General features: G+C 37.1%; 1 protein-coding gene across 1 annotated transcript in view; it reads left to right on the top strand.

The window, feature by feature from the left end:
- Positions 1–12,520, top strand: part of LOC124171200 (disks large homolog 5) — a 126,839-nt gene that overhangs the window by 10,513 nt on the left and 103,806 nt on the right. The window contains exons 5-8 of the mRNA XM_046550340.1: positions 1,304–1,430; positions 4,386–4,626; positions 8,007–8,183; positions 11,665–11,826. Of these exons, the coding sequence (XP_046406296.1) occupies positions 1,304–1,430; positions 4,386–4,626; positions 8,007–8,183; positions 11,665–11,826 (707 nt within the window). The remainder of the gene's footprint in view (positions 1–1,303; positions 1,431–4,385; positions 4,627–8,006; positions 8,184–11,664; positions 11,827–12,520) is intronic.

Genomic DNA, 12,520 nt, shown 5'->3' with positions numbered 1-12,520 from the left:
TACAGCATTACTACCACACATTATATAAGCATTGTTAACAACTTATCCAATATCGATTATCTTAATCTAGCAATAAGTCGTAATTTCCGCAAATAAAAAGATTGAGAATGACGACAACAAACTGTGCCAATGAGTCTTCACTTGTTTTTACCCTTCTCATTGGTGGTAACACGTTAGATGACTTCAAACTTCGGATATATTAGGATTTTCCCTGTTTGGGAAGGAGAGGGAACCGTACCGACTGGTTTGATACCGACGACCATACTGAATCGCTGAATTAGCCGTTGTCGGTATGGAAACCGTCGTCGGTATGGAATGATGTGCTGTCGGTGGGCTGGGAAGGGAAACCGACCGGTGCGGTACCGACGAAATACAGAATACGGCCCCTGGAGGATAACAGGCACTGCTACCAGTTGTGTATTGTTGCCATCATGACTGTATTCTCTTAGCCCTTGGAATTCCAAGTGGCCAATACATCAGTCATCATGTAAGACCTTTGGTATCGGTTGAGAATGCATTGGTAGTAAAAGGGTTAAACCTGAAATGAAATGATTTGTGTCTTCAACTAAACATCGGCTGATTATATTGGCTCTATGCATCTAAAAACACCTATGCTTAAAATTTCTCAGTCAAATATGCTTCTCAATAGCCAACCTTATGTCCTAATATCCATTGTTTACAATTGTATTACAGTCTCAAAAAATTACATAGCGTTGCTGTAAATTCTTACTTTTACATCTTGCTACCACTGTTGGCATAGCACTGTGAAGTATCTAATATTTTTCACATTTGTTAGTATTGTTACTGACTTAAGGCAATAATTTTTTTGTGGCTAATATGAAAGAATGCACGAAAAAATCATTTCTGTAATATGTATGTATAATGTCATTTTTGACCTGATGTGGTAAAATTTCATGGGTTTTTCCATCGCAGCAGAGAACATTTCCATCATGATAGAGATACACATTGCACATTGCTTCATTTTAAGTATTTTTGAGGGGAATTTTCTATGGTTTTTCTATCTGTTTCTGTCAATGGTACATATCCAAGTCAAGTGCTATGCATGGAAAAGGGGCAATTTTACCACTGGTTTCTTATGAAATAGCTTTGCAAGTATTTTGTCTGACCAATGAGCAGCAAAGAAATACCATAGTATTTCATTGGTCATGGTGTGAATTCTGGTACTTTTCAATGCTGTTGTTGGTTGGTGTGTTTGCTACCTTGGAACTATTAAAACCTGTGTATGTTATACACAGTTAAAATGAAATGCTTACAATGAGACAATGTATTATTTTTATTTCAGGCACTCTGTCACGTAGTTTCACCGTGTCAAACAGTGATCGAAGTCTATCATCAACATCACAACGAGATTTTGATGGTCTCAAGCAGCAGTGTGAGAAAGCAATGCATGAGCTGCAGTTGCTACGAAAGTGAGTATTTAGCTGAGAAATTGTGTGCAAAGTTTTTCACCTCCCCTGGATTTGAAATAAGCAGCTATTGAGTGGAAACTCAGTAAAACTATATCCCAAGGTGCCCAAGAACCCGTGTGAATTAAATTATCATCTTTCCGGGGGCGGAGCAAATGATGTCCATAACCTATTAACCTATTGTCTACATACAGCAGACTCCCGATTATCCGGCTTTGGTTTATCCGTGTTGCAGCTTATCCAGGGTTCCCACTCAACCGTGAAAACCTTAAAACCGTGAATAAGCCGTGAATTTCGTCTACCATGAAAAAACCTGGAAATAGCCGTGAATTTCGTTATAGAACCTTAAATATCTATCAAACTTGATTGCAGAACAACGATAGATGGGTTAAAAGAAAAAAAAAAGATATTTCAATCATGTTTCAAGGTCGAGTCACGTGCAGATACTGTCCACGCATTTAGCTGCACACGTGTATTCGAAAGCGCAACTATTAATTGGTCCGTGTGTGCCATGACAGCACATTGACGTTAAGCCTGAAATTGGAAGACATTAATCCTGGCAAAAAATCAGACCCTACTTCTTCACCTCCCTGCCACCCTTTTCTCTTCATTTTTTCCCACTCACACCCTTTCGCCGGACCTGAATTTTTCTAACGATAGGTGACGTCATGAGAGATAGCACTGTCATTGCTGCGTTTGGATTCAAGGTAGCTGTTGCGTTTGTTACATTTTTAGTTAACATGCGGCCGATGATTGTTACGTGATCAATATTTCTGCCTAAAATGCCGTATCTACAAACCGTAAATTTGATGACATTTAAACCGTGAAAACCTGGAAAAAACCGTGAATTTTATAATGTAGTTGGAGTGGGAACCCTATTATCCGTGCATGAGTTTTACACTTCTTCGAGTTTTCTGCGATCTTTAAAAAAAAAATGACACAAAAGCACCAGGATATTTGCATTTTAATGCTAGGCTTCACCGGAATTATTATTTCTATTAGAATTCCCTTCGTAAAATTGTATTATTTTATATACTTACTGATAAGGATTGTTTCAATTCTACTTGGACGTCTACTATAGCAATGCTGAGGACGATCAGCAGCGGAGAAAAAAACTTGATTAATTTTTAAAGATTCTTTAATGTTTAACCAATCGAAAATTAGGAAAAATGGTATTATCGATCTGTAATTACATATTTCACATCGCAAATTTGCAATTATTGCCGTGGCCTCGCATGCGGTTGAATACAAGGGAACCGGAGATTTCATTCCAGTCGGGCATGCTTACGTCCTGAAGAGTCAAGGTCAAACTGGAGAGAAAGGGAATAGTAGAAGTGAAGGCAGCGAGGGAAGTGGAAGTAGAGATAGAATGAGTCATAGTTGGGCACTCGCCTGCGAGGACAATTTTCCATGAGTCCTGGTTTCCTATTACCACTGCTACGTGATAGCGTGATTTCATGCCTGATGACTTCATGGGAGTTCCTTGTTCCTATTTTCCAAGCATCACGTTGTGCAATCGCGCTCAGTGATCACGGATCTGCATCTCACAGCAGTTACATACCGAACAACTTGTGCGAGACGCGACTACACGGCGTGGTACCTGACAGTGTAGTTACTGACGTCGCCCAGTGGTTTTGAATCATTCGTGGACACCACTTTTCTGAATCCGTGATCTTGCAGCCACGGATGTGTGGTTTTCGGAAACTAGGTATGACATGGAGTAGTAGGAATGTGAGTACAATCACGCTTTCGCCTCTAAAAAGATCGCGGTCAAGAAAAGAAAGCTTTTAATGACTCCAGAAAGCAATCTAAAATAACAGACAATGTGCATAAATAATATTTAATGGTTTTATTTATATGAATTATGAAAATTGAATGATATTCAAGTGAAAGTTAGGATTATTTGTGCTTTGCGATTATTTGTGCTCTCTCCCCCCCATCGTTAGCCGGGATAATGGGGAGTTTGCTGTATTTTTAGGATTTGGGTTGGTTTGTTGTTGGAAGTACTTCCATTTAGGGGATTTGTGGATAAATGCTGATAGAAGGGAAAAGTTATGATGGCAATTCATATCCTTCCTATACTAAACGAGCAAAGAACACCACTGAAATAACTGTGGTTTTAAATCTTCTTTTTGAGATTGTTTTTAGTAGTACTCAGAGTCATATAAAGTATTATGTTGAGGGTATGCATGACCCTATAATGATTCACTTAAATATTAATATATCTTATAAAATATGTGGTGTTATAAAAGATTTTATCAAGACATAATTTCAGGAATAATATCCCAGAAATTTAGGCTATTTCAATTGAATAATCCAAAGCAAGTCCCTGAAAAACAACGTTGTTTCTTCACTTTTATTTCAAAATGTATCTGATAACTCCTATGTTACATGTTGGTAGTGTTTTTTCATAGTTATATGAGATATTTATGGTACAATTATGCATATAGGGAGACTGTAAACAAAATCTACAGCCCTGAAAATGACTGCCATGCAGTGGGAATGTATGTCAATTGGTAAAAAAAATGCCTGCTGGTCATGTGAGCATATGGTACTATTTTTTTATCACTAATTGTTACAAAAATAGGCCATAAAAAGTTATGAAAATTTTAGGTTGTCATGGTCCAAATATTTATTTGCCCTGTTTTCAAATATTGATGAAGTACTTAGTCTACTGGTCATGATGGCTCGACAGTTCCTATCCATAGTTTGTACATATTTTTACCTTAAAGTGGATGTGGTGTTGGTCTTTGAATCATAGTTTTGCAATCATAGTGATGCAATTCAGATGTAACCGTAGTCTTTAATTTACCCCTGCTACATTAACCCTTTACATTTTCATGAGAACTAAGTAAAAATATATTTTTAGATATGTGAAATAAGAACAAAATATGATACATTGCACACAGACAATTCACTAAGGGAAGCATAATTTGATGCATTTCTTTTTGTGAGCAGACAGCACAGTGAAACAATAAGGCGTTACGATCAGGGTATGAAGGAGTTGGAGTACCACCGCAGCCAACACCGCACTGCAATCGGCCAGTTGGATGCTGCTAGTCAGGAATCGGGTGCACTTCGCTCCAAATGTGGTGAACTTCTTTCAGAAAATCAAAGGCTGGAACGGGAGGCAAGGAATTTGCAGACATTCCTGGAGGAACATCGGAAAGAAGTGATGGAACTCCGGAGGCTGCAGCAGGTATGAATGCACTCATTTGAAACAAATGGGGTTTGAAATTTTTGAATTTGGCAAAGAATCTCAAACTGTGAGGCAAAGTTTTTGGCAACTCTATCAATTACACTCAAAACCACAGATTTTACAGGAATTTGGATTGGATCTGTTAGAGATTGAAGGCTACTTGCTAGGCTTAGATTGCTTGAGCAATTGAGAACAGATACCTTTCAGAGTGGTACAGTCATCATCTAGATCCTTACCATATTTCCAGGTCCGACAGGTATGATAGCATAAGGTTGACAATTTGCCTTACGGTAGGGTTGTGTGAGCAAGATATTTTTTAGTTGAGCAAGATCAAGTGAGAATTGGAAAATCTTCAGTCATGAGTGATTTGTGAGGTTCAAAATTTTCTTTTTAATTGAAGATTTTTCCCTCTGAAGTTATGATCTTGTCTGCTTCTCAATTTTTTATATTCTATCCATCCCAAAATTTGCCATTTATTATTGGTATCATCAGGGCATAGACAGTTGCGTTAGTTATGAAGTTGATGTTAAAAATGTACAGCAACTCAGGGAAGCCAACTTGCTCCACCTAAATTCCATAGTCATGTTATTGACAGAGATGAATTGATATTTCTAGGGGATTCCCACAATTCATTTCATTTTATCAGTCTAAAGAGTATTAAAGGAGAGCCATGATATTGTGAACACATGTTTAACAAAATTTTGCAATTACGAGCAGTTTTCTCCATGCATGACAAAATTTTCGTGTAAAAGCAGGAGGAATCTCTGTTACTACAATATTCCACAATTACGAATGAGGTTTGATAGAATTTAGTTTTCATATACATGGTAGGATATTGTGGAGGAGGGCGACAAGTATCGGGGGCAAGTGCACTTAGTGCAAGGGAATGGGACTTTGAGAAGGGAAGCTATGGGCATGGGGGAGGAACACAAACCTAGGCTAGTGCTCCACAGAAACCAACAACTGGTTTAAGCCATAATGCAGAGGCTACTGGTGATTATATCGTGATAATCTCAAAACTTACTCATTTAGCGATGCATATTCATTATGTAATTTGTCTTTTGTGCTTCAAATGTGCTTCCATGTAACTGCCATATTTTTACCTAACAAGTGTGGAAGTGCTCTGATTATGTTTTACAGTTAGAAGTAGTGTTAGGAAAATAATTTAACTTTAAAAAAATCATTTACACCTAAAAAATTTTGTTGCTACATAAAAATATGTCTCAATTGCATAGTTAAAAAATAATACATCATGTGTTTATAAACACAAATAGCATATCAAAAAACTTATTTGCTGTAAACCCATGCCTTATATAGTGCAAGGGATGTGTTCCGTGGGGTCTTTGCGATATACCAATTTGCGTTATATGAGAGCGTTTAACATAGATAAGATAGGGATGCGTTTGTGGTAGCATAGGTGTTGGGTATCGAATTTCCTCTAAACCATATATATTCCTATTAATAGCCTTAGAAAACCTTATTCATGTAAACTTTTAAATATATATACATATTCATGTATTGTTTAAAATATCTTTAAAGATATTAGGCATGCATTCAAAGACTTATTCAAGTAAAAAAATTCGTAGGTGCTTTTGAAATTCCCTCCTGTTGTGCGGGTGGGCTACCATCTGCTATCTCAGGGGTTTGTAATGCATTGCTGGCAGTTGGCGAATTTTCAAACCATCCTAAAAACAATTATTGTGTCACCCGGGCCCCTTTGTATCTCATCCAAATAACAGACTAGTGCTAATTCGAATACCATTTCATTGCTCGCTGAGTTTGTGAATGATAAATCATAACTGGCTTTAATTTGAAGTCCCCCAAAGCATTAACAGCTACATGAAATAGTTTTTAAATGCCTTGAAACCTGACCCAGTTTTCCTTGCATGATAATGAATGAATGTGATTGCATTCTTTTCCAAAACAATATCGTATCGTCAACACTAAAAACTATTACGGAGGCTACCGTAGTGAATAAATTGATGTTTAGTTTCTGGGTTAATTCCGCGGCGACTAATTTTTGGCGGACAAAAATATCTTTAATTACGAAGATATTAATAGGAAGGATTTGTCCATCAAAAATGAGTCAACGCAAATTAACCCGGAAACTAATCATCAAAACTAAAAACTAGTTGAGGGGGAAAGTAGCCACTTTCTATCAAAGCTTGGAGTTCATCAGAAAATGTTGCGGTGATTTGCTATCAACACTTGCAGATTCACTTGGTATTGCCACACTGAAAATACCTGCTTGCCATTTAAAATTCTGGAACCAACCGGAGCTTTCAATAAATGTTTCGGAGTGATTACCACCCTTGTCTTTTAGTATAGATGCACAATGAACTTTCTGTATGTGTTTACCGCTTGGCTGAAGTTGGTGCGGCTGATGTCAGTGATGTTTTGACTTCATCTTTCTTCAGAATAAGGCATCGTGAGTTTAAACTTCCAAGCAATATCACGTTGACACTCTCCATTTTCAAAGCAATTGACCTCTTTCAATTTCTCTTATAGGTTTATGGTTTTTTTTCATAACTTCTTGACTTTTCTACCCGCATTCCTATTTTTTGCCATTGTTCTCTTGGTTTTTACTCTGTATGGCTCTATCGAAATCACTTTCTACTGCTGCACTGTATTCCTGAGGTGCAGAGGGCCTACGACTGCTGGGAGGGAATGAAGCCATTGTGTTTGAAACTCTATAGCAGACCCTTTTATGTGTTGATGCTATTCATATGCAATTCAGCCACCACTCTATTTCTCCCCCGTGAATACCGATGACCTTGAAGGCTTTAGCTTAGACCCTCTACCTGGAAGTCAATCGCCTGATAACTTATTATGGCAAAAATTACGCGTCAAACCGTACTGCTTAAAATAAACTCATTTCCACTAGCTCAACGCTTAATTAATGCTCTTAATTAACAATTGTCATTCTGTTAAGGAGACGAGATAAATTACTTCGGTAGGCCGGCTATCTGGACCCAATGATGAGTAATGCTTTTGGCCATTGCCCAGCAATGGATTTCGATTGATATATAAATGAAAAAGAAGATTTGAGGCAAGCGATACTCTTAATATGCGTAAAATGATTGCAATTTCGTGTGTACTTAGTGCAAGTTCATGTTTTGTCATGAGAGCGTTAAAGTTTTTTGATAAGGCTACACTGCGTTGTGATGTTTCACCGAGAAACGAATTTGTGATATATCAAAATTGCATTAAGCGAGCCATGGGTGTATGTAACTGCTTTGCTCTTGAAATGAAATGAGGGAAATTTAAAAAATTAAACTGGAAATTTAAAATGAAAAGTTATTATGAACCCTGATTTAATATTTTCTATCATTAGGGATGACTTTGTTTCATGCAATAATTCCTAGTCATTTCTGATGCAGGAAACCCTGAGTGCAGAAGGATCCGGCTCAGGCGTGGATGTTGCGTTGAATCAACGTTATGTGGCTGCACTCCGAAAGTATGAAGCTGTGAAAGATGACCATGACACCTTAAGAAAACGCTGTGATGATTTAATGGCATCTCATGCTGCTGCTATGAACAAACTGGAAATTGCTCAGGTATAGTTTAAATTCTTGTACTTTTCTTTAATGGCTCACTTAATAACATCTGTACCAACCATTGTTCATAATGAACGATTATATTTAGTCGACCAAATCTCCAAAAAGATTCCAGAACATAATTATAATGACTCCATTAGATAGCTTAATATTTTATGGAATGTTTCCCAATTAATGTATTTTGTTTAAAAAAATTCCACTACAACCGCACCTTTAATTTTGGCGCAGGTTGAGAGTTTTCATCAAAATGCTTTATACAATATGAAGTGGAATGAAATTGGTAGGAGTGGCATTTTTATCATTAATTTGCTCTTTATTTAGCATGCTAGTTAGGTCAGCTCTCATTCTTAATTGGTTTTTATCATTCGATATTAGCTATTAAGAAGTGAAATGTATGCATCATTTAGGTGTACAAGTTGCCAACAAGTCACTAAAATCCAATTTATGATCATGTAAAGTTGCCAAAATTATTTTGGAAAACAAGTTTTGACTTTAAAACTGGTACAGAACTAGAAGCACTCATTAAGGCTAATGCTTTTGCTTACTTTTGGGTATCGGCAAATACTTATTTTCCTTAGGTGATAAAAAGTTTTTTTTTATTACATATGAGGAGGAATTTTTGATTTAGTTCGATCAACAAATACTGGGCTAACAGGCTTGCCCACTTTACTGGGGCTACATGGTTGTTCCATGTTTCTTTGCCATAAATTGCAGTTATCTGTTACAAAAACAGCTTTTGATGATGATTGTCACCGTTTTGAATAAGAGTCTTTCATTTGAAACAGTTAAAAATTGATAATAGTAACTTCAACCTCCCCTCAATCTCATTATTCCCATGATTTAGAAATACAGTGGAACTTGGTTAGTACGTTCCTCGTTAGTACGTTTTCCTCCTTAGTACGACGATTTCTCTCGGTCCCGGTACCATCCGAACAAAATACAGGTAAAAGTATTTGGTTAGTACGTTTGAAAAAATTGCGCTTTCCTGGTTAGTACGCTCAATTGCTTGCCGTGACGCAACCCGCAATTGGTTCTCTATTATCTTCTTTAGGGTCGTAAACCTCCGAATTCATGATTTAATTTATTATTATTAGCCATTGACATTCTTGCATTCATTCAACATCCCTTTCTTCGACTGTGATTTATCCAAACGCATTTCTCAATCCTAGTGACGTAGGTGATGAATAATAAAATGCGGCCATTTATCAGGAATGTCTGACTAACTAAACTGCAGCCAATGAGAAGGCCCGATTTTCCCCACCCCGAGCTCCTCACCTTCTATTGCCTCTGCAGTGCCCACTGCGCACAAATTTCGCGAGTGGGCAATTGTTGCTATTGCACGAGTTATCATGATGAAGAAATGAGTCTTATCCAAATCCCACTTTATCTAAAGCAGTACTGCAGAAACTCGACGTCTAGGCTTAGGCTCTGGAGTACGTGCGTATTTACTTGACTACTGCTGCGGGAGCAGACGATGCTCTGGATCTCCACGCGAAGCTTAGCTTAAAAATACTTGATTTCGGCACGAAAGCAGACGACATTAGACTTTTTAAAGTATATTTCAACTGTAAAATAAAAAGTCTTCTCGTAATTACGTCGTAATCTAATAATATTGCGTGTTATTAATCGATATATCGATCGATATGATTTCATTCAAGAAGCGAATGTGCACGGCTGTCGCCGTAGTTAAAGGTTAATATAATTTTGTCCAATTTTTATGATGTTTAAAAACAACCCGTTGACATACTCAGGGTCGTTGCTATATCCTCCGAGTATGCTGTGACAAAAAAGAAATGACTTAGCTTTACTTGCCCTCTTTCTATAAATATATATAGGATAAATCACGGAAGATAGACGCCGTTTTCATGTAATTGTCTTCGGGAAATCTACGAAACATTGTGATTTTTATTCACATGGTATTGTTTTTCAATGTAGCGCTCATTTTAAAGGTGAAAAGAGTTCAGGAAGGCGATCCTACGAGAACTACCGATAGTAGATGTAATTATGACGACTTTTCCACAGATTGCAATTACCCCGACTGCTATTATTTACTTTCCTCGTTAGCACGTTTTCCTGGTTAGTACGTTCATTTTTTGTGGTCCCTTCAGAAACGTACTAAACAAGTTCCACTGTATTAGCATACAACTGAGTATCAATTTGTCACTTATCTCTCTCACGATCATTTTAGCAAGCATTATCTTCAGAAGATAATGTTGTTAAAGAGAAATTCTCCATGTATGCACTGTAATTTATGTAAGCAGGGATTACACGTCACACTCAATAATAATTCCTAATATATATGAGAGCAATAATTAGCAATTCATTAGTTCTTAAGTTACCACATGTACATGGTGGTCATACCACAAATTTTAGCCATGGTTGGCTTTGATTGTGTTAAATGAAGAATTATCTTTCATTCTCCTTTATGTTCCTTTCCCATGAAGCATCATCTATCAATTTGATAATTTCTCTTTTTAATTTGATTGAGTCTCAGACACATCAACTAATTTTGGTTGTCTTTACATTATAATTGGGCGGGCATAAACGTATCATGATTTTTCACATATGAATGAAACTGCAGTTGAAAAAATACATCAATCAAGCCACTCATATCAGGGACTTATTAATTTCTTTTAAAGGTATATCTGAAGAAAATAAAAAATCATGAAGCTTAACCCTTTTACTGCTGTAAACGTAACTGGTACGTTTGCACGGTAGGCTGCTGTGAACGTACCTTTTCTTCCTCCCTGCTATGCACTCAGCACTTTTGCCACGTATGACGAGTAGGTTTCTGGAGATTGAGCAGCAGCGAAAGGGTTAAGTTAAGCTGATTTTTGGTGCTTCTTCTGGGTTCTTTGTGGTTTTCAGCATTGCCTTGAATGACTTTGTTCAGCAGCAGGCCTGAAAGCATTTATGACCCTGTACAGGGACAGGGCTTAGCTGCTTTGTCACATTGGTATTAACTCTTGACTCAGCTCAGGAGTGTTATTTTTTATGCTGGAGTGTACCTAAGTCACGCTCTTATTAAGCGGGGTATGTCAGTCTGATTGGATAGTTTTTTTGACCAATATATTCATTGGAAAAATGGGTGAACCCAATACTCCCTCATGGAATTGACCTAAGTCTGGTTTGTAGACTTGTTTAGTAGCCATGTATGTTGCATAAGGCTATTGAGTTTATCCCATGACCATTATTTTTGTGCCTATATTGATGAAAACAAAATTTCTTGTTTAAATATTTTATGATTTATCATCTGTTATGATCCTGTATTCATTTGGTATTCTGTGTTTGATAGTATTGTAGTACATGTTGCTTTTCCTCTTAATTTTGGTCAGAGGAACATTGGTGTAGCTTAATGAAAGAGGTCAAAAAGAGAGCAATGAGCTATTGTTTAAAACTACTGCTGGAAAAATAATTTTGCACTGTGAGGTGTGGTGAGTCTTGCTATTATAATAATGCTAAGTTCATCTTCATTTTACAGGAAGAAGTGTCACGCGTAAAAAAGCAGTGTGAAGACATGGTGCAAGAAAGAAATGTAGCAGTGAGAGAACGCAATGGCCTCAAACAACAGTGCACTGCTGCAATAAGACAATGGGACATTGCCCTCAGGGAAAAGAATGAGTACAGGGAAGCTTTGGCAAAGGTATTTAAATCTACTGTATATTATTGCATACATAATTGGATCTCAGGTCAAGTGGAATTCTCGATCAATGTACTTGAGGCCAATCACAGATCTATCAGGCCACAAGGTGTATTGAGAAAATACCATAACATTGACTACTGGTTTTTACAACTTAACCTCCTCCTTTCTCCTCCACTTTTAATGGGCTGAAGGCAAAATATGTTGTTGTTGAAAATCTGCCAAAGTGAATGTTATTGAAAGATGCCACATTATACCCTCAAATTTTGTGTTGTTTGGTGGTTATTTTCCATAAACTTTCTACCAATACTCTCCTTAATTTTTTCAAGTCCCCTAGAAGTACTTCTTGTTGTCATATAATTTTCAGTTACATTAATTATTATTCTACATGTGACAGCAGTGTTATAGTTGTGAAATGTTAATTCCTTACCCAAAACAGATTATTAAAGAAGACATACTTAGTAGGTTCAGAAATGCACACGGTAAATGGTTGATTATCGCAGATCAGATAGAAACCAGCAGAACGCCAGGACAATGATCAGGGTTCCTACTCAACCGTGAATAAGCCGTGAATTTCATCTACTGTGAAAAAACCTGGAAACAGCCGTGAATTTTGTCTACCTTGAAAAAATGTGGAAAAGGCCGTGAATTTCATCATAAAACCTTAAAAATCTCTCAAACTTGAATGTATAACTAC

The sequence above is a fragment of the Ischnura elegans genome, chromosome X, assembly GCF_921293095.1.
Source record: "Ischnura elegans chromosome X, ioIscEleg1.1, whole genome shotgun sequence".
In the NCBI taxonomy this organism is placed as follows: Eukaryota; Metazoa; Arthropoda; class Insecta; order Odonata; family Coenagrionidae; genus Ischnura; species Ischnura elegans.
Note: the sequence above shows the minus strand (reverse complement) of the source record. Positions and strands in the feature narration are given on the sequence as shown.